At 41.0% G+C, this 17,983-nt stretch overlaps 2 protein-coding genes across 2 annotated transcripts; one reads left to right on the forward strand and one right to left on the reverse strand.

The window, feature by feature from the left end:
- Nucleotides 1-396: 396 nt before the first annotated feature.
- On the forward strand, nt 397-3,019 carry LOC308403228 (uncharacterized protein). The gene is made up of 2 exons (XM_080892498.1): nt 397-453; nt 2,287-3,019. The coding sequence occupies exons 1-2, from the start codon at nt 448-450 to the stop codon at nt 2,644-2,646; spliced, it is 366 nt and encodes a 121-aa protein (XP_080748624.1). The 5' UTR covers nt 397-447; the 3' UTR covers nt 2,647-3,019.
- Nucleotides 3,020-3,232: 213 nt separating this feature from the next.
- On the reverse strand, nt 3,233-17,781 carry osgn1 (oxidative stress induced growth inhibitor 1). The gene is made up of 8 exons (XM_080892472.1): nt 17,407-17,781; nt 10,183-10,245; nt 9,049-9,185; nt 8,774-8,965; nt 8,416-8,507; nt 7,375-7,574; nt 6,824-7,167; nt 3,233-6,716 (listed from the first exon to the last, which is right to left on the reverse strand). The coding sequence occupies exons 2-8, from the start codon at nt 10,238-10,240 to the stop codon at nt 6,138-6,140; spliced, it is 1,602 nt and encodes a 533-aa protein (XP_080748598.1). The 5' UTR covers nt 10,241-10,245; nt 17,407-17,781; the 3' UTR covers nt 3,233-6,137.
- Nucleotides 17,782-17,983: the final 202 nt, after the last annotated feature.

Here is a 17,983-nt window from a genome sequence, read left to right on the forward strand (position 1 = left end):
ATTTGTTTATAGTATTGAAGATATCAGTTAAAGAGACAGCATCATCTTCCGTGGATTATTTTAGCCTCTATCCACCAAGATGAGTTCATATAATGTATCATGATTTTTTTTTTTGCCTCTGTGCACCACGAAATTTTTTTTTTCAATCAGTATGTGATTGAAGTCCAGATTTTCAAATTTAACTCAATGAAGTTAATGAAAAAAAGTCTTTGTGTAGGAATTACATAGATTTTTATACAAAGACCCCCATTTCACAAGCTCAAAATATAATTAGACAAACCAACGCCTTGAACATGGGCTGCTTTTGAAACAGCTCTTGTTGTCAGTGACTGTCAGAAGTCTATAACTGCTTTTCCGCAACTGCGCAATCTCTTTTACATTTCCGGCCTTCTTCTTCTTGAGTGTAACCAGTGGTTTGCGCCTTGATGTAAACCCTCCTCTACATTCATGAAGGTATTTATAGATTGTGAAGTTTGTTTTTCTTAACCATGGAAAAAATTATGTGATCATCTTCTGCAGTTGTCCTCAGGCCTTTTCATGTTGCTGTGCTTGCCAGTGCAATCATATTGAGAGTTTGAGCAAACAGCTAACAACGCACTTTCAAGACTCTTTAATTTTGTAGCATCTTCAACTTAAAAAAAAAACTAACTTGAGACTTGAGTCAGTGTGAAGTGGCATCATATGTCTCTAAAAGTAGAATTTTTAGGTATCTGTACTTTATCTTAGTTTTTATTTTTCTGACAACTTTTTAATTTTATCAGTGACACATGATAAACTGTAGATTTAAATTTTACATGTAATGTCATAATTTTAATTACTTATTGGATTTTATATGTGTTATGATAAATTATGTATTTTCATTTTGTGAAATCTCCAGCAAAATAAACAAAGCTATACAAACTTAGTTTATTCAAATACTGGGTAGTTTTGTCCAAAATAAACAGGTTAGTTTGCAGTACTGTGGCGAATTCACAGTAAAGCACTGTGTTGGACTGATGCAAGGTGGTTGTGGTGCTCATGGTTTCATTTAGATTTAGGTTACATCAAGTGTAGCAAATTGCATTTAGGTTGACGATGCTTGGACTAATTAGCTAAATTTCATCTCTATACCAACTGTATACTGTCTAGCATAAAGATAGTGTAAACAGTGTAGGGGATGGACGTCAGTCAAGACAGCAGGTCAGCTGATCGCTGCATGTACACTAAGAAAATCTACCGAAGCTCACAGTAGAAAATTACTGTGAGTTGTGATTGTTTTCCGTGTGCTGAGCAACTAAACTGTTTCGATCATTACCTGCTAAATCCCACTGTAACTCCCGATTGTACTAATTTTCCTGTTTAGGTGTGGAGGTGAATTCACCATCTACAATGTAAGGAACAGAAAATTGTTATTTTTTAAAACTCTCTTTCACTTCATGTGTCCTACATAACAGATTCAAGCTTTCATGAGAATTAGAATTTAGACTGGAGTAGCATTTGCGTCCTCATGTACTAATATTGTTTTATATTATATTAATATAGTGCATGGTTCAGTTATCTTTTACAAGAATGGTTAGCAGAATTGTCCTTCAAAGAAGTACTTTTTTCTTTCCTGCGAGTACATTTCAGAGCCTGTATTTCACTTTTACTTGAGAAAAACAGCTGCTACAGTATTTCAGCTGTTACTAGAGTATTTGTAAACACAGGTACTTGTACTAAAGTAAAGGAAGTCTGTACTTTTTTTTTTTTTTTTTTTTTTGCCTGTCCCGTTTGGCTCTTTTGCCATCAGAATTGTTGTCTAAAGGCAAAGAAAGATGCCCAACGGATTTACTTTACCAAATTGACCATCCCAGCCTTGCCGTAATGGTCCATTTGATTCACCTTTTATTGTTTATTTTATTTTCACTTACTGAATACGGGACAGACTTGACTGGGGGAAAGAAGGGGAGAAAGAAAGAGGGAAAGAGAAACAGCTGAGAAGAGGGACGGGGGAGAAGGGCAAAAGACAAAAACCAACAGAACGGGCAGAGAAAAAAAAATGCATATATCAATCACCTGGGTCACCTGCTGAGAAAGAAAAAAGAAAACAAGCAGAAGAGAACAAGAGTAATAGAATAAACAGCATCACAATGATATATGGGAATATGACAGTAAATACTAAATGTTAAACATTATTGTGCAGCACATAAGATCAACAGAACACAGTGTGCTTTGAGGTAGGAGCCAAAAAGGGTGTAGTTTGTGGGTGTGATCACCCGTGTGTACACCTGTGAGCATGGACGCGCTTGTTTTTTGTTTTTTTAAAAGGTTCCTTCATGTAATAATCTGCTAGAGGGTGTGGGGGGGCCACAGCCCCGTCCTCCAGGGCGTGAAGCAGGTGTGGAGGAGATCAAAACTCCAGACATCCAGAGGCCCCCAGAACACAAGAGACCAAGGAAGACCAACAGAGGGGCAGCCGCGCCACTGTCCCGGAAAGAGCTGAGGAGAGTCCCAGATGAGGGCTCACTCAGCAGCCGCGGAGCAGAAGCCAGGGGGAGTTGCAGTGACGCGCCCGTGAGCTCCGCCGGCAGCCAGCTGCGCCTGAGTGACCGAGCCCCAGGCCGAGAGGCCGGGGGCACCCCACCTCCGAAGTGGCCCGAGCGAGCCCCAGGCTCCAGGCCCCGATAAGTGGCCGCCAAGGAGTGAGCCGGTGTGTACCTGGACGCCCATCCCCGGACACAAAGAACCACCAACGCACCGATGTCTGAGGGGGTCCGCCACTGGCAGGGGAAGTGGTGGTAGGGGGAGATAGGCCTCCAAACCTTGGAGGGCCTGAGATGTCCCCAGAGAGGTGGCGCCTGACACCCAACCTGACATATAGACACAGACATACAGGCACACACAGATACAAACATCCATTCCCACCCTCATGCTCTCATATGCACTTACTCCACACTCAACCAACGTGGAGACAGACATAAAGAGACGTTGTACACACGATCACACTCCCCAAGCGTACTCTACAAACCGGGTCTAGGTGCCCCCGCCCCTGGAGGGGGGAACTGCACCCAGGAAGTCTGTACTTTTGCCATCTGTGATAAAATGTAAGATGTAATGAACTACTGTTGCAGTGAAATGACAATAATTTGTATGCATAATCATAAAGATCTGATGCGAAATTATTTGCAGATATGTATTTTTTCCAAGTTTAAAAAGACAAAAAAGCAAGGAAGGTCCAAAGAGCGGGACAAACACATTTTCATAAAATCTGCTGTTTAATAAAAACCATGGCACAAATACAATGTGGAAAAAAATTGAAGTTTTACACAGATGAAAGTTATCGATCTATAAATCACACAATTTTGTGATTTAAAAATAACATCTAAAGACAACCATGTGATTTTACTGCATTAGAAAAGAGACATTCAGATGTTTTTACTCTGCTATGAAACAAAATACTAAGCCATGAATAATGAGTCTTAAGGCACTGCTGGCTCATATAGATCACAGTTCAGTATACAAGTCAAAAATACCTAATTGATGGTGACAACACCAACTCTGTCTGTAGAAATATTTAGCCAATAAATACATTAGTAAACTGACCAAATACACAACACCAAATTAAGTTTTTGCATTAAAAAAAAATCAAACTTATCATCTCTTCGCAACTTTTCAGAAGCAGTCGTAAACGCACAGATGTATAGATGTTACGTTGTGCTCTGTAAACTTATGAACTTAAATATATATATAGTAATTTAATTTATTGATAAAAGATGTTATCTGGATCCAGAAATCTTTGTACCATTTAAACTACAATATTGCACCACTAACTCTGGTTTTGTCATTTCTTGTTTAAATTTTAAGCGCTTAGCAAAGAAACTAGTTTTTTTATTTTTTTTTAAAAGAAATGTTAGTACATATACTAATAAGAAGCTCAATCTAAATGCAAAAGACTACAGCGATGGTATAACAGGCGTTATTTTATAACCCATGAAAACAAAATCAGTGCCAGTCAGTTTGCAGCTAAACATAGTCACCTAAAGAAGAAACACGATTTCCTCTTTACTACTTTCAATCTGAAGTTGAATTGCATATTTGTGGCATTTTTTTTTACATGTTAAGTGACAAGTTTAAATCAGACTGTCTGTACAGTGCATCAAACTAAAAAAAAAAATCCGAGCTCTTTAAGTCGATGGTAAATGTTTTATTCTTTCTTTAGTATTTTAGCTTTTCTGCAGGTGGACTCCTCAGTGTTTGCAGACAGCTGTTTAGCCTCGACATGCATCTGTCTGAGGGAGTAAGGTTAGCGCACAGCCAATAGGAAAATATACGCAGCCTGTGCAGGGCCAATGGTTATGTGGATCTTGACACGCTAAGAACACTCCTGTAAAATATATTCTGAATTTCAAAAGCTTTCTTTCCTGGATAACCCCGTGAGGTCTAACCCACCCACCACTTTACAGACATTAATTAATCCTGATCCTAAACAAATGGAACAATTCCAAGAATAATTCCTCTGTAAAGTTTTTTCTTTGAGACCAGACTTTATCCTTGTCTGGGAAACAGAGCCTGTATGCTTTTTAGAATGTGTGTTGGTTTGGAGCCTCGCTTGGTACCAAGCTAATCACAATGTGCAAAACCAAAATTTACATTCAGATAGCAAGGCCTGAAAACAGTGTTTCAGGTACTTGTGATTGCCAAAGATGAACTCGGAGGGTTAAATAAATTTAAGAAATTTACAGCTTCAACAAATATTAGTATAAAAATCCAAAACAAAAAAACCAAAACATCTTTACTGCATATAGTTAGCTTTTTGATGCATGGAAAATTTCTTTTGAACAGTCAATGTGAGGAAGACATGGAAACTACCGGCCATCTATATATACATAAACTACAATCTCATTACATTAAACCTTATTTGCAGTGGAAGTAATACTGAAAAGAAAAAAAAATGTCTTTAGAAAAAAAAAATGTATTAACAAAAATGCACAGGTGAGCTGTTGCATCCTGATTAAGCAAATCAGACTTTGTGTGGTGAAAACATTTTAAAGTGCACTGAAGAAATCCACATGTTGGTAGATTAATGTGTAAATGACATTCACTGTTGTACTACTTCAATACAAATAGGGCTTAAAATAGTTCTCACTCACAGTGAAGCCAAAATCGAATGTTGTCAAAGCTTCAGATTAAATGTCATCACCGACAGAAATTACAAAAATATTCTGAGTTGTTCTGTTTTTGTATAAAGTAGAAAATATTTTTATACTTTAGGATGTAAAAAGATACACAGATGGGTACAGTTACAGCTTTACATAGAAAAACGAGAGGTTGGCGGGTTCAGAAAACAGCAAAACTCAATATACAAACAATATTGTTAGTGTTACAAAATTAAATAGGACAGTGGCAATAACAGAATAAATTATTAGCTATGGAAACATGTTCATTATCCTCACTGTAGAAAAGGCTGAGGATGAGACGACACGTGTCGGTTTGGTCACATATGGTGCTGCTGGCTGATTAAAGTTTAATCAGGTGGTTACTGTAGTGAATAAGGCTCTCAGAGTGTCCAGAAACTCGAGCTGTCAGGACCACGTCACTCAAGTTTGTCCCCAGTCAGTCTTTAATAAACTCTCTGCCTCGCTCAAGTCTGCCTTTCTGCTTCTTCACGTCAGTTTGTGTCCTCGCAGACATGCAAAGGTAATGACTGGTTATTCTGCCGCAGGGTACATTAGTGCTTATACTGAATTACAATTACTAAAACAAAATAATCAAGGTAAGGTGTAAACCTTTTTTATTTATAAATAAAATTTATGTTGACGTAGTGATATCTACCTATACAATTTGATGGGGACAACACAAACAGACCCCTTGTCTGTCCTCCACTGCATCCTTTGACTCATCTCTCCATCTCGCCTACTTACAAATGCCATCTGACTCTGGTGGAAACAGTGCAGCTGTTCTAACTGCCTCACATCTGGAGGCTTTTCTTTACCTAAGAAAATCAGAAGTCTTCAAACCAGTGCGAGTGCAGTCAGAGCTCACTTGCTGCCCGTTTCATAGGCAACTAATGGGCGACAATGACCTGACCTATGGCGTTTGAGTGTGGATTCCTCTGTGACATCACAGATTTGTGGTGATTGGTTGGTTTTCTTCAGTTTAAAAAAATAAATAAAAATCTGCTACACATCCACAAGGCAAACCTCTGGATCTGCCCGAGTCTGTCTGTCCACACATCTGTCCATTAGTCTGTCTATGCTTAGCTCGCCTTCTCCTTTTTCTGCCTCTTCCTTCTGTCTCTTGGTGAGGTCACTCGCGATAGCCAGCGCTCCTCCTTTTAGGAATCTGACAAAGTTCTCTCCTACAAGCGGCCCCATGGCGTACATGCCTGGCCCGTTCGCAGCAATCACCCTGTTTGTAAACGGGTCCACCTCAATTGGGTTCCTCCGGCATGAGATGGGCTCCTCAGGGTTCATGCCAAGCGAGCGCCCGTTATTGTCTAGAAAGGAAAGATTGGGGTGGGCGCCAATCAGAACCAGAGCCTTAGAGACCTGAACCACCGTCCGCTCGCCAGCGTCTGACTCTAGAACGCACTTTCGGTCAGGTCTGAACTCGACAACCCTGTGGCGCGGGAAGCTCAGGTAACCCGGGTACCGGGGGAGAGAGGAGGAAGAAGAAGAAGGGTTGGAACGATGAAGATTCTGCGTATGGTCCTGTTGTGAATTATTGCGTTGATGCTGTTGAGTCATCATCTGGTGAACCTGGAGGACAAAGTACAGAACAGAGGTTAGGCGATTAAAATCCTAGACGACCCGGTTCAGCTGCCATGACGATCAGTCAGGAAATTGAGTGGCTCTGCTCTCCTCACCTTGTGGTACTCTGGGTAGAGCAGTTTAGGCAGCTGGTTGAAGATGAGCTCTGGGTCGTTGACTGAGCGTCTGAAGGCGTGGTAGACAGGGGTGTTGAGATGGTGGGTGGCAAGTACTGCGTCGGCTGCCGTAAGTCCTGCCCCCACCACCAGAACTGGGTCTGACGACTGGTCGAGCTCACCGCGAGCGATGGCTGCCTCTAGATCCCAGAATGAGTGGCACACGAAGGGCAGGGACTCGCCCTGTGCACCGAGTCTGGCCGGGATGTCATGCGTGCCCGTCGCCAACACCACATTGCGTGCTAACACGGAGAAAGGTACCTCCTCTGAAAGCGTGGAACCATCTAAAAGTAGGAGAGAAGAATCAATAGGTGAAAATCGGCTTTACTGAGAGGCTGCATGAAGTCCATATTAATATGATTTTGAGCAGTGAATCAAGCAAAACTACTTTAGTGCGGTCCTAGAATCCTAATATTCAGCTGGCAATGTGCTTTAACACTTTATAACACAACAAATCTTAACAGTGATCAAGAGAGTTTCATTCACTGTACCTCCAAGCTCTTCCCCCTCTCTCCGCTGCAGTCCTGTCACTCTCCAGCAGGGCGGCGACCCCTCCTGGCTGATAGGCTGCCTGGTCACAGAGGTGGCTAAAGTCCCACAGGCAAAGTTCTGCTCCAGGGACATCTGGGAAACGTAGTGCTGGTAGTAGGAGGCGATCTCTGCTGGTGTAGCACGGTCATTTCGCACATTTCTGTTGTGAAAGAAACACGAAAATACATTTGGATACAGGTTAAACACGTATTTGTTTACAGACACAGGACATGAAGACGAGTATTAGGGATCAGAAAGAAGATATTTACTAACGAAGTTTTGATTAAAAAAAAAAAATCTGTAAATGAAAGAGTTGTTGGGGCGATATTGAAACACAAGTCTGAGTGTGGCGCACAGAAATTAAAGACCACTGTTCTGCTGCTATGGTCACAAATTGCTATTTTATGTAAATCAAGTGGGTCCAGCTGGGCTGAGTCATTTGAAAAACAAATTAAAGAGTGTGACGCATGAAGATCAATGGCTTTGTTCTTTTATTTCTCTGCTCAGCTTACTCAGAAGAGTACTGTAACTGTATTTTCTTTGTGGTAAAAAACTTATTAATTTAGGCCTCCAAGTCTTAATTTCATCAATTTTCATTACATTATCAATTTATTTTCATTTATATGACCAATACATCTCCTAAAAGTCATTCTTGTTCTTAGCAGCCTCACTGCAATGACAGCTTGAGTCTAGTCTTAATAATCAGGGCTGTGGGGATTAAATCCAAGTATAAGCTAACTACAAGAGCAGCTCCATCATTGAAACTCAAACCCCATTTAGCTTTAGGTTCTCAGCTCGTAAACATAAGCCCGGGTGGTCAAGATTTGTTATTAATAAAGGTAATCAGATAGTATTTGTCCACTGTGGAGACATCTTTTTGTACACAAGCCTCTCTGCCAGGAGCTTTATTACGGTTGAAAACTTCATGAACCCTGTTGAGTGTTTAAACAACACGTCGTACACGCTCTGTACACAAAGTGGCGGTTTTATTATGAGCAGACCTGCGTTTGTCTCTCATCCAGTCCTTCAGCTTCAGCCCGGGAAGCTCCATCCAGTTAGCCAGGCTCAGCGTCAGCATGGAGCCCTCCATTGCCTGCACACAGCACACACATTGTTAACACTTTTGTTATTCAAATCCTGTTTGCCTTCTATCGCGTGCACATCAACTTCTGTGTGTAAATAAGCAGCTGGCAAAACATTTTTTTTATGTGTTTGCTAAACATATCTACTTTACGATCGAATTCAGGCCATCTTATAAAATAACATTTTATGATGATAAGGACTAAACAGACGACTGTTTATCCTTCTGCTTACACAAAACAGAATGGGTTAGCCTTTAAAACCTATTCTGTAACTTACATGCCAGGCTCCTCCAGGTGGTCCCTTCCCCAGCACCAGGTGGGGAATGGCACGCTCTGGCTCGTATCGCCATTCCAGCGGAGAGGTGTGGTCGAATCCGAAGTCGCTGTCTGGCAGCAACAATGAATCAAAGAGCACCGCTACGGGGTTGGACGACCGCCCTTCCAGCCCCTCGCACAGGTACTCCAAGTCCTACAAAGGGAGCATCTGTGAGGCTCTGTTCACACTGCACTAATGCAACTTCACAACTTCACCGAGAAAAGAAAGACGTTTACCTGCTCCAGCAGCGACAGGTGAGGCTGCTCTGCCAGCTTGCTGTGCAGCAGGGGATTTGGATGTGATGCCTCAGGTGACAGGTAAGGGGTGTAACCTGATAACAGGTAGGACAGGCAGATGCCTGAGGGGCCATTACCTGAAAATAAATGAGAGGTAAGGTGGTGATTGGTTATACATTCAGAAAAAATGCAGTTTGGTTATTACCAATTTTACCGCACAGCTGAACACAGATCAGAAAAAAAAAGAAAAAGAAAATTTGAATAACTCAATTTAACTTCCAACAGAAACATTGCAAAAAACAAAAACAAAACCTGTCAATGAAAGGGGGACATTAAAGTCAGTGTACTGCATGATTCAGGGGGTTTGGATACAGCACATACAAGAGGCCAATGATTCAGCAAAACCATGTACAACAGTTGCACAGTCAGGTTATCCCACTTTCAGCTCTCTAAGTAATCCAACTGAACCTTTTTTTTTTTAACACAACAGCCTTTGCTGATGCGAGGATTCACTCTGATTTTTTTTCTGTGAATCATTAATCTGGATTCATCACTGATTCATGGACAGTAAAGCTCTTCTTTTCCATTAGTGAGCTGTAATGCTGCAGGAGTGTTCACCTGAACCAACAGTAGAAAAAAAACCCATAAGAAAGCCAGCGTTTGCATTTATAACTGAAAATGAGGAAAACCACAGTGGGTTTCTTTTAAAGTATTGCATTGTTTGCCTCACTTTTGTGCAACATCTGCTTCCCGCTGTTGGTGAGTTCATCTCTTAAAATCTAAGCCATATTTAGCCTATAACCAATTAATACCTTGGCTAACTATTAGGCTATAAAGTGGAATCCCAGAGTCATGCAAAAGACCATAGAAATGCAGACAAAGCAAAACTGGCACAACTCACTTTCAGAAGTATATTTCTTCTCATGCAGTTCCCTCTGAGCTCCATCACAACGATCCAATTTAATGTTTGTCAGGTTTATTTCAAAGCTACTGGCTAATGTTTAGGGTGTGAACTTCATTAGTAACTGCTGTAATAACTTAATCGAGCACACCCCTAAACAAAGCTAATGACTGCTCCTTTGAGGTTTGTAACCGAACAATTAAAACTGCAGTTCTTCATGTGTGTTTTCTTACCAATGATCACCACAGGCAAGATGTCTCCAGGGAGAATTTCTTTGTCATGAAGGTCCATTTCAACTGCAAAGAGGAGAAAAGACATTTTTATACAAGACTGAGAAAGTAGTTCAACACAGTTAATGATTGTTGAGTCCAGTCAGCATTAACAATGGTGAGTCGAGTTCATTTTCATGTGACCTGTGGCACACACATGCACACACTTCCCCTGCAGAGCCTCAGTTTGACATCGTAGCTCGAGATGGCGTAGATAGAGATATGACGCTGCCACATACACCATAAACCACACAGGAAGACAGTCTCTAGAGAGACTTCATGTGAAGACGCTAATTTCTTCCTTGTTTACTCTCTGATTTAATTTTTTTCAAACCTGCAAGTTTGAAGCTGTACTTTACTATTCCTGAGTTTACAAACAAGTCAAGACATTGAGGTCAACTCAGTACATCAAGGTCGGCTGTAGAGGAACTAGATCTGTTACACACAGCAGTAGGTCAAGTGCGAGAATCAGTTTTACAACTAAAACACATCCACTGTAAGTTTAGACATTAACCCAGGGTGAAAAGGCATTAAATCAAATGTAATAACTCACTCAATTTAATGTGCATCAATGTGTTTGCTTTGTTTCTAACTTTATTTATTAAAGGAACCAAAGGCCTCAAATGCTAAAATAAAAATCTGTTTGAAATGAAGAAACAATTCACACTTTCAACTTTTTCTTTTTTTTCTGAAAGGAGACCTTGCTGAGGATTTTTTGCACAGTTTATGTACTAAAGGACCACAAGCCAAGCGCCATTTAGTCTGATTGTATTCATGACGAGTGAGGCAACCTCTGGAGCTCACACGATTAAAAAGGGAAAATGTGAGTTTGGCGATTACAAGTTGTTTCATTAAAGCTCTGACTGGCCGTTTCAGGTGATACAAACAAACGAATGATATAATTTATTTTGAGGACTTCCAGGAAAGACTATCAGCATGAGACGATGTTGATTATTTTGGCCTTGCAGGTCTGACACTGAGAAAGGCTCAAACTGAGTGTTTTGTGATCAGCCTGACACAAAAATGTGACCATGAAAAAACAAAAAAAAGGAAATATTTGGAGGTAAAAAACAAAAATATTTGGAGTTCCATTAAATGAGAAAATCTTGTGTCCTTCAGCTGTTATCATGACCACGACAAGGAGGACGAAGCGTAGAAATGAACGACCGAGGAACTGATATTCAGGGAGGAACGTCTTACTTCGTATCGCCCCTGTGTTTACTGGGTACATGCCTCTCAGTGTGGTTTAAAATAAACATCAAGTCTGCTGGAATCTCAGTGTTTAGAAAAATTATTCCACAAGAAAAAGTGACAAATTTAACTCCCTTTTCCACCGGTCACAAAATATAGGCCTATATAGTCTAAAATTAAACAAAATTAGCAGAATGAATGAAAAAAAAAAGAAAAAAGATGGTGGTAAAAGAAATGGTCTCCAATACATCCTCATTAGAAGGAGCTCACTGCTCATCAAGTAGCTCTAATAAAGGTCTCACTCAAAGGGTCCCTGTTTTCTATCTTTAAGAAATATTTCAAATCTTTAATGCACTGGTGACAGGATGGAGGCTTTTTCCATTAAAATAAACAAAAAACAACAACAAAAAAGCACCAAACACCTTGCATGAACTGCAGTTTCAGCAGCCACAGAGGAGTGCCGCTGGTGTAACGGTGCCTTTATTTGTACCAAAACAGTATGCAGTTACTTTTTCCCACCCCTGTGATGCAATGACCAGGAAATCTTTGCAAATATAGTTATTCATCACGGAAATGGGAGCAAGTCATTTTCCACATAGAAACTCTGTTTGTCTCTAACCCAACTCATTAAAACTTAACTGAATGCCCAATAAGTAAATTATGAAGCGTGGTGCAAGAGTGTAATGCATTTACCCCTTTGCAGACACTCTAGACAGATAGACAGACAACTGTAATATAGCTCATGATGTCAGCTAAGGTATGACGTTACTCATTTGCACAGACCTGCCCCTTTACATAATCTGCTAAGTCATGCTTACACGGGGGAAAAGAAAGTTACTGCAGGACATGGAGGGAAAAAGAGGATGACTCAAAACAAAAAACACAAGGTCAAGATAAGCAAAGCACTGAAAAGGGGCAAAGAAAAAAAAGAGGATTGACTGAACCAGAATCAGCGTGAAAAAGAAAAGTAGCTGCGAGAAAGATAGAGGGTTACATAATCCAGCCCAAACGGTGGCAGAGAGCCCAGTGAAGGCGGGCTGCACACACATACAGTCCATGAATAAATGAAGCCTAGTAGCTGTGTTTCCCCCTGGGATTGACCTGCGGGGATAATTACGCTTCCTTAATTTCTTTGGCACAAAATGCCAAAAGTGTTTTCCAGGGAAATGTGACTAATGTGCAGCACAGACGTCATTAAACACTTTATTTTCAGTGTTTATGCTTACAAAAAAGAGGACTTTAGCTACAGCATTAAATGTACCAAATATAACAGTTATGCCAAGTTGTTATCTCAAAAAAAAAAAAAAAAGCAAACTTAATGAGATGTACCAACTTCTGTGTATGGTACTTCCAAATTACTATAGTTTATCAGAGTAAAGAGTTACTCTTATTTTCAAATTAAACACTCATTTAAATTGTAATCTAAATATAAAAAGAAAACTAATGAGTCTGCCATGAGGTACTGTGCATGTTTGCTTAACTTCAGCACACCTGCAGTGATCTCTGGGTCATATTACAGTTATAAAAGTCATAAACTCTAACTGCGTCAACTGGATAAACCACAACTGACCAGTCATAGCAGTCATCATTCATGACCCGTGATACCTGACAGTATAGTCTTTTTTTTTTTTCATTAGTCATTGTGCCAAACACCCATTTTTATATTGGATGTTTCAGACTTACATGTTATACAAGTTCATTTCGGTATTCCCATTCCAGGTGTAATAAGAGGTCGTTTGGTATCAAAGCACTGGCCAAAGCAATATTGGCCAGTGAGACATAAAGGTCCTAAGTTAGACTACAAATACTGCTTTAAGAAGCTGGAGACGTGGTGGTGTTACAAGTAAGAAGTGCTTTTAACCTAAAACAGGACCTCGGTTTTACACCTTGATTTAATTATTATATTTTCCCCCAAAAGGAGGTTTCCATTCACCTTTACTGTCATCGAAATCCTTAATAAAATTAAATGTTGAACCTGTTTTGATGTTTTACTTTCAGTCCTTCTCTGAGAAGAGGCATACTTAAAAAAGTAATGAAGCAACTACACTTCCAGGTTGTGTATTTCCTTTACGGTAAGACTTATGTTTTGTGTAAGTCAGCTGATACCGACAAATATTCAAATACTGTAAACCAGATATGTTTTATCACTACCTCTATCTCCCTATGTCTACCTGCCAAACAGGCTTTTCAACACAGAGCGTAAGCTTATGTTAAAGCATTTTTTGTTACACTTGCAGTAAGACTCATTTACTGCAAAGGAAAGTTTGTCCCGCCACAGGTGGCGTATATAATTAACTCAGTAACCACACAGCTATAACAATGACACAGCAGTTGTGTCTCGACTTATGTCAACTGCAGGTACAGTGGGGCAAAAAAGTATTTAGTCAGCCACCGATTGTGCAAGTTCCCCCACCTAAAATGATGACAGAGGTCAGTAATTTGCACCAGAGGTACACTTCAACTGTGAGAGACAGAATGTGGAAAAAAAATCCATGAATCCACATGGTAGGATTTGTAAAGAATTTATTCGTAAATCAGGGTGGAAAATAAGTATTTGGTCAATAACAAAAATACAACTCAATACTTTGTAACATAACCTTTGTTGGCAATAACAGAGGTCAAACGTTTACTATAGGTCTTTACCAGGTTTGCACACACAGTAGCTGGTATTTTGGCCCATTCCTCCATGCAGATCTTCTCGAGAGCAGTGATGTTTTGGGGCTGTCGCCGAGCAACACGGACTTTCAACTCCCGCCACAGATTTTCTATGGGGTTGAGGTCTGGAGACTGGCTAGGCCACTCCAGGACTTTCAAATGCTTCTTACGGAGCCACTCCTTTGTTGCCCGGGCGGTGTGTTTTGGATCATTGTCATGTTGGAAGACCCAGCCTCGTTTCATCTTCAAAGTTCTCACTGATGGAAGGAGGTTTTGGCTCAAAATCTCACGATACATGGCCCCATTCATTCTGTCCTTAACACGGATCAGTCGTCCTGTCCCCTTGGCAGAAAAACAGCCCCATAGCATGATGTTTCCACCCCCATGCTTCACAGTAGGTATGGTGTTCTTGGGATGCAACTCAGTATTCTTCTTCCTCCAAACACGACGAGTTGAGTTTATACCAAAAAGTTCTACTTTGGTTTCATCTGACCACATGACATTCTCCCAATCCTCTGCTGTATCATCCATGTGCTCTCTGGCAAACTTCAGACGGGCCTGGACATGCACTGGCTTCAGCAGCGGAACACGTCTGGCACTGCGGGATTTGATTCCCTGCCGTTGTAGTGTGTTACTGATGGTGACCTTTGTTACTTTGGTCCCAGCTCTCTGCAGGTCATTCACCAGGTCCCCCCGTGTGGTTCTGGGATCTTTGCTCACCGTTCTCATGATCATTTTGACCCCACGGGATGAGATCTTGCGTGGAGCCCCAGATCGAGGGAGATTATCAGTGGTCTTGTATGTCTTCCATTTTCTGATGATTGCTCCCACAGCTGATTTTTTTCACACCAAGCTGCTTGCCTATTGTAGATTCACTCTTCCCAGTGTGGTGCAGGTCTACAATACTTTTCCTGGTGTCCTTCGAAAGCTCTTTGGTCTTGGCCATGGCGGAGTTTGGAGTCTGACTGTTTGAGGCTGTGGACAGGTGTCTTTTATACAGATGATGAGTTCAAACAGGTGCCATTCATACAGGTAACGAGTGGAGGACAGAAAAGCTTCTTACAGAGGACGTTACAGGTCTGTGAGAGCCAGAGATTTTCCTTGTTTGAGGTGACCAAATACTTATTTTCCACCCTAATTTACGAATAAATTCTTTACAAATCCTACCATGTGAATTCATGGATTTTTTTTTCACATTCTGTCTCTCACAGTTGAAGTGTACCTCTGGTGCAAATTACTGACCTCTGTCATCATTTTAAGTGGGGGAACTTGCACAATCGGTGGCTGACTAAATACTTTTTTGCCCCACTGTATGTGTGTGCAGTGTGCAGAGCCACAACAATATGGAGCCATGAAAGCCCTCATATTATTTCGAAACTACAGGGTGCAACTTCCTGTTAAGACTTGTCCTAAATCAGCTGCTCACCATTACATAATCAAATGTTTTGCTCATGCAAAAGACTCAAATCAGCAAATCGAAACATTAACTTAAAAAGCAGAAAACCTCCCACTTATTTAAAGACATATTTTAAATAACTGATGGCCCTTCGGGGGTGAAACTGAGGCACCATTTCTGATTTTAAACAACGGTCAGGCAAAGTCGTCTTTGCTTTACGTTTCTGATGAATGGTGCAAGCAAAGCAGTTACAAAAACAGGGGGGAAAAAACAAAGCGTTGGTGAGTTTCTCCTCTTTTGTGCCCCTGTGAAGGTTGAATCTCTATGACACTGGATCAGATTCTCTACTCATCAGACTGCAAATATAGCAAAGGCTTATCTAAACTCTTATCCAACTGCTGCTGCTATTTTAATACAGGCTCTCAATCTGAGCCCCTTGATTTTATGCAACGCCCTACATGAATCTGTTTCTACCTGTGGAAAATACTTGAGAAATGCTCAATATGGCACCTGTGCATACGTCTACCTTAAAGCTTCCAGCATCTGGCCAGCTAATCCGCCATATGCACCTGCCAGACGGCTAATGAGATTTCAGTTATGTCTGCCTAGACGCCTGCTGCAGTCTGCAAAGTGTAGGGAGAACCAAATCGGTTCCTGTGCAGTATTGGAAACTAAAACACTAAACACATAAGTATTCACACTTCTTGATCCTTTTCAGCCAGCTGTCTTCTGACTAGCTCCCCCTCATGAACAAAAGGCTAAAACAATGGGTGGGTGGGATTTCTGTGTGCTGACAGCCAGTGCTGTGTGCCTGATACAATCTATTTGGTGTCATTATCATAAAATATCCAAGAGTGGGGTTCAAATGTCTGCAGTCAGAATTTACTGTACATACACTGACCTGTTTGTCAAATTTAACCAGGTGCAATATGAGAACATCACAGTAGCAGTACCTTTATGACAGAGCATAAATTAAAGCCCTCTTTAATTTTGTCACCTGTCTGTATAAACTAAACTCTTTTCCCTGTGTTACTCAGTTTCCTTCTAGGGATTTTGGCACTGGGTGTCCCGACAGCCCTCTGAACTTCCTGTCAGTTTCCTGTGAACTCTCAGCCATCACTGTTTTAGCAAAACCACCACCCACCGACTCCACCTCAAGATAAACATGCAACTGAATTCTAAAGCTGTTTCTATTGTTTCAGCACAGTGAAGCAGTTATTGACATTAACAACTATAAAACTATGTGCAAAACCCAAAGTACCAAAACAAATCATTCACCAGCTATTGTGTTACAAAATGTAAACTTATAAAAATATACTTTTCCTATAAAAATACTGTTTAGCTATGGTGTGATAATCTTTAGTATCCCTAAAATAATTTATATATTAAACTTAATGAAATATTTTCTACTTTTAATTGTACTAATATATATGTATTTATATATAGCTGTGTATAGGAAGCAAATGTGCTTTTAAAAAATTAATCTATAAACGTATCATTCTGTATTTATCTAAAGTTAACCACGCATGCTGTACCACGTGAATGTATATGATTCAGCATTGAGAGTACTTTTGGATGATGAAACTTTTCCAGGATTATGACGGACACTCAGATAAAGGGAACAAATACTTTTTTCCAGTAAAAATCCATTTTTTGTGCAGCACGTCTGCATGAGCGCTACAGATGTTATCTGCTCTGCATTCTTAAGGAAAACCCTAGAAACGTCTCTCCCCACGTTGCACTTGCACCCGCTCGGTCCGGTCGTGACCACCCACGCCCCTCCCCTGCCGGTCAGCTACGTGACTCACAGCTCCCAGCTCCGGCTGACAGGAGCCTGCCCTCACCATCTAACCGCTCCACGAACTCAGGACAATGACTCACGCCACAATGGATGCTCACCTAAATGAATGGATAAAGAAGAAAGATGGTGGCCTCGGGCTACTCACTGATTCGCGCCGGAGGTGAGGCTCTGTGTCCCCCGCGTGCTGTTTGAGCCTTTCAGGAGACACGAGGGTTTCACGTCTGTCTTCTGTTTCTGCTGCTTCTTCTCTTCTCTCAGTCTGTCATGTCGCGGCTCTGCCCCCTTCTTTTATAGCCGCCTTCTCTTTTTCCCCCCGCACGTGTTCAACGCGAGCCTCAAACTCCTGCGTCGTGCAGCACGTTCACTCGTTTAATGTAACAGTGCAGATGGCCCCTCCCCCGTCGACCAATAAGAATCACGCCTCTTTCCTAGACGCTGCCCCGGCTTTACCCCCTGAACGCCGCCATCTTTACGCTGCTACGTCGTCAGCATAAAGCGAAGCAAAAATCGTCTATATTGCGAGATGGAGAGAGACGACGACAGGATGGACTGGATTTTCTTTCGTTATTGTTAAAACAAACGCCAGTCCTCGTGTCTGTATAACTAAGAAATAAATGCACAAGAAAACAGAAAAGAAATAAAGAAAAGACACATTTCTTATTTTATTATTACAGCATAACATAGTCATTGTCTCTGTATAAATAAAAAAGAGAGAAAAAAGG

The sequence above is a fragment of the Rhamphochromis sp. 'chilingali' genome (assembly GCF_963969265.1).
Source record: "Rhamphochromis sp. 'chilingali' genome assembly, chromosome: 9".
In the NCBI taxonomy this organism is placed as follows: domain Eukaryota; kingdom Metazoa; phylum Chordata; class Actinopteri; order Cichliformes; family Cichlidae; genus Rhamphochromis; species Rhamphochromis sp. 'chilingali'.

What these genes read in the sequence shown, in the direction of transcription:
- osgn1 (XM_080892472.1), bottom strand. Translation starts at nt 10,240, where the DNA reads ATGGACCTTCATGACAAAGAAATTCTCCCTGGAGACATCTTGCCTGTG. An exon ending in CTTGCCTGTGGTGATCATTG is followed by an intron (nt 9,186 to 10,182) that starts GTAAGAAAACAC and finishes ATTTATTTTCAG; the next exon opens with GTAATGGCCCCTCAGGCATC. An exon ending in AGAGGGGGAAGAGCTTGGAG is followed by an intron (nt 7,168 to 7,374) that starts GTACAGTGAATG and finishes TCCTACTTTTAG; the next exon opens with ATGGTTCCACGCTTTCAGAG.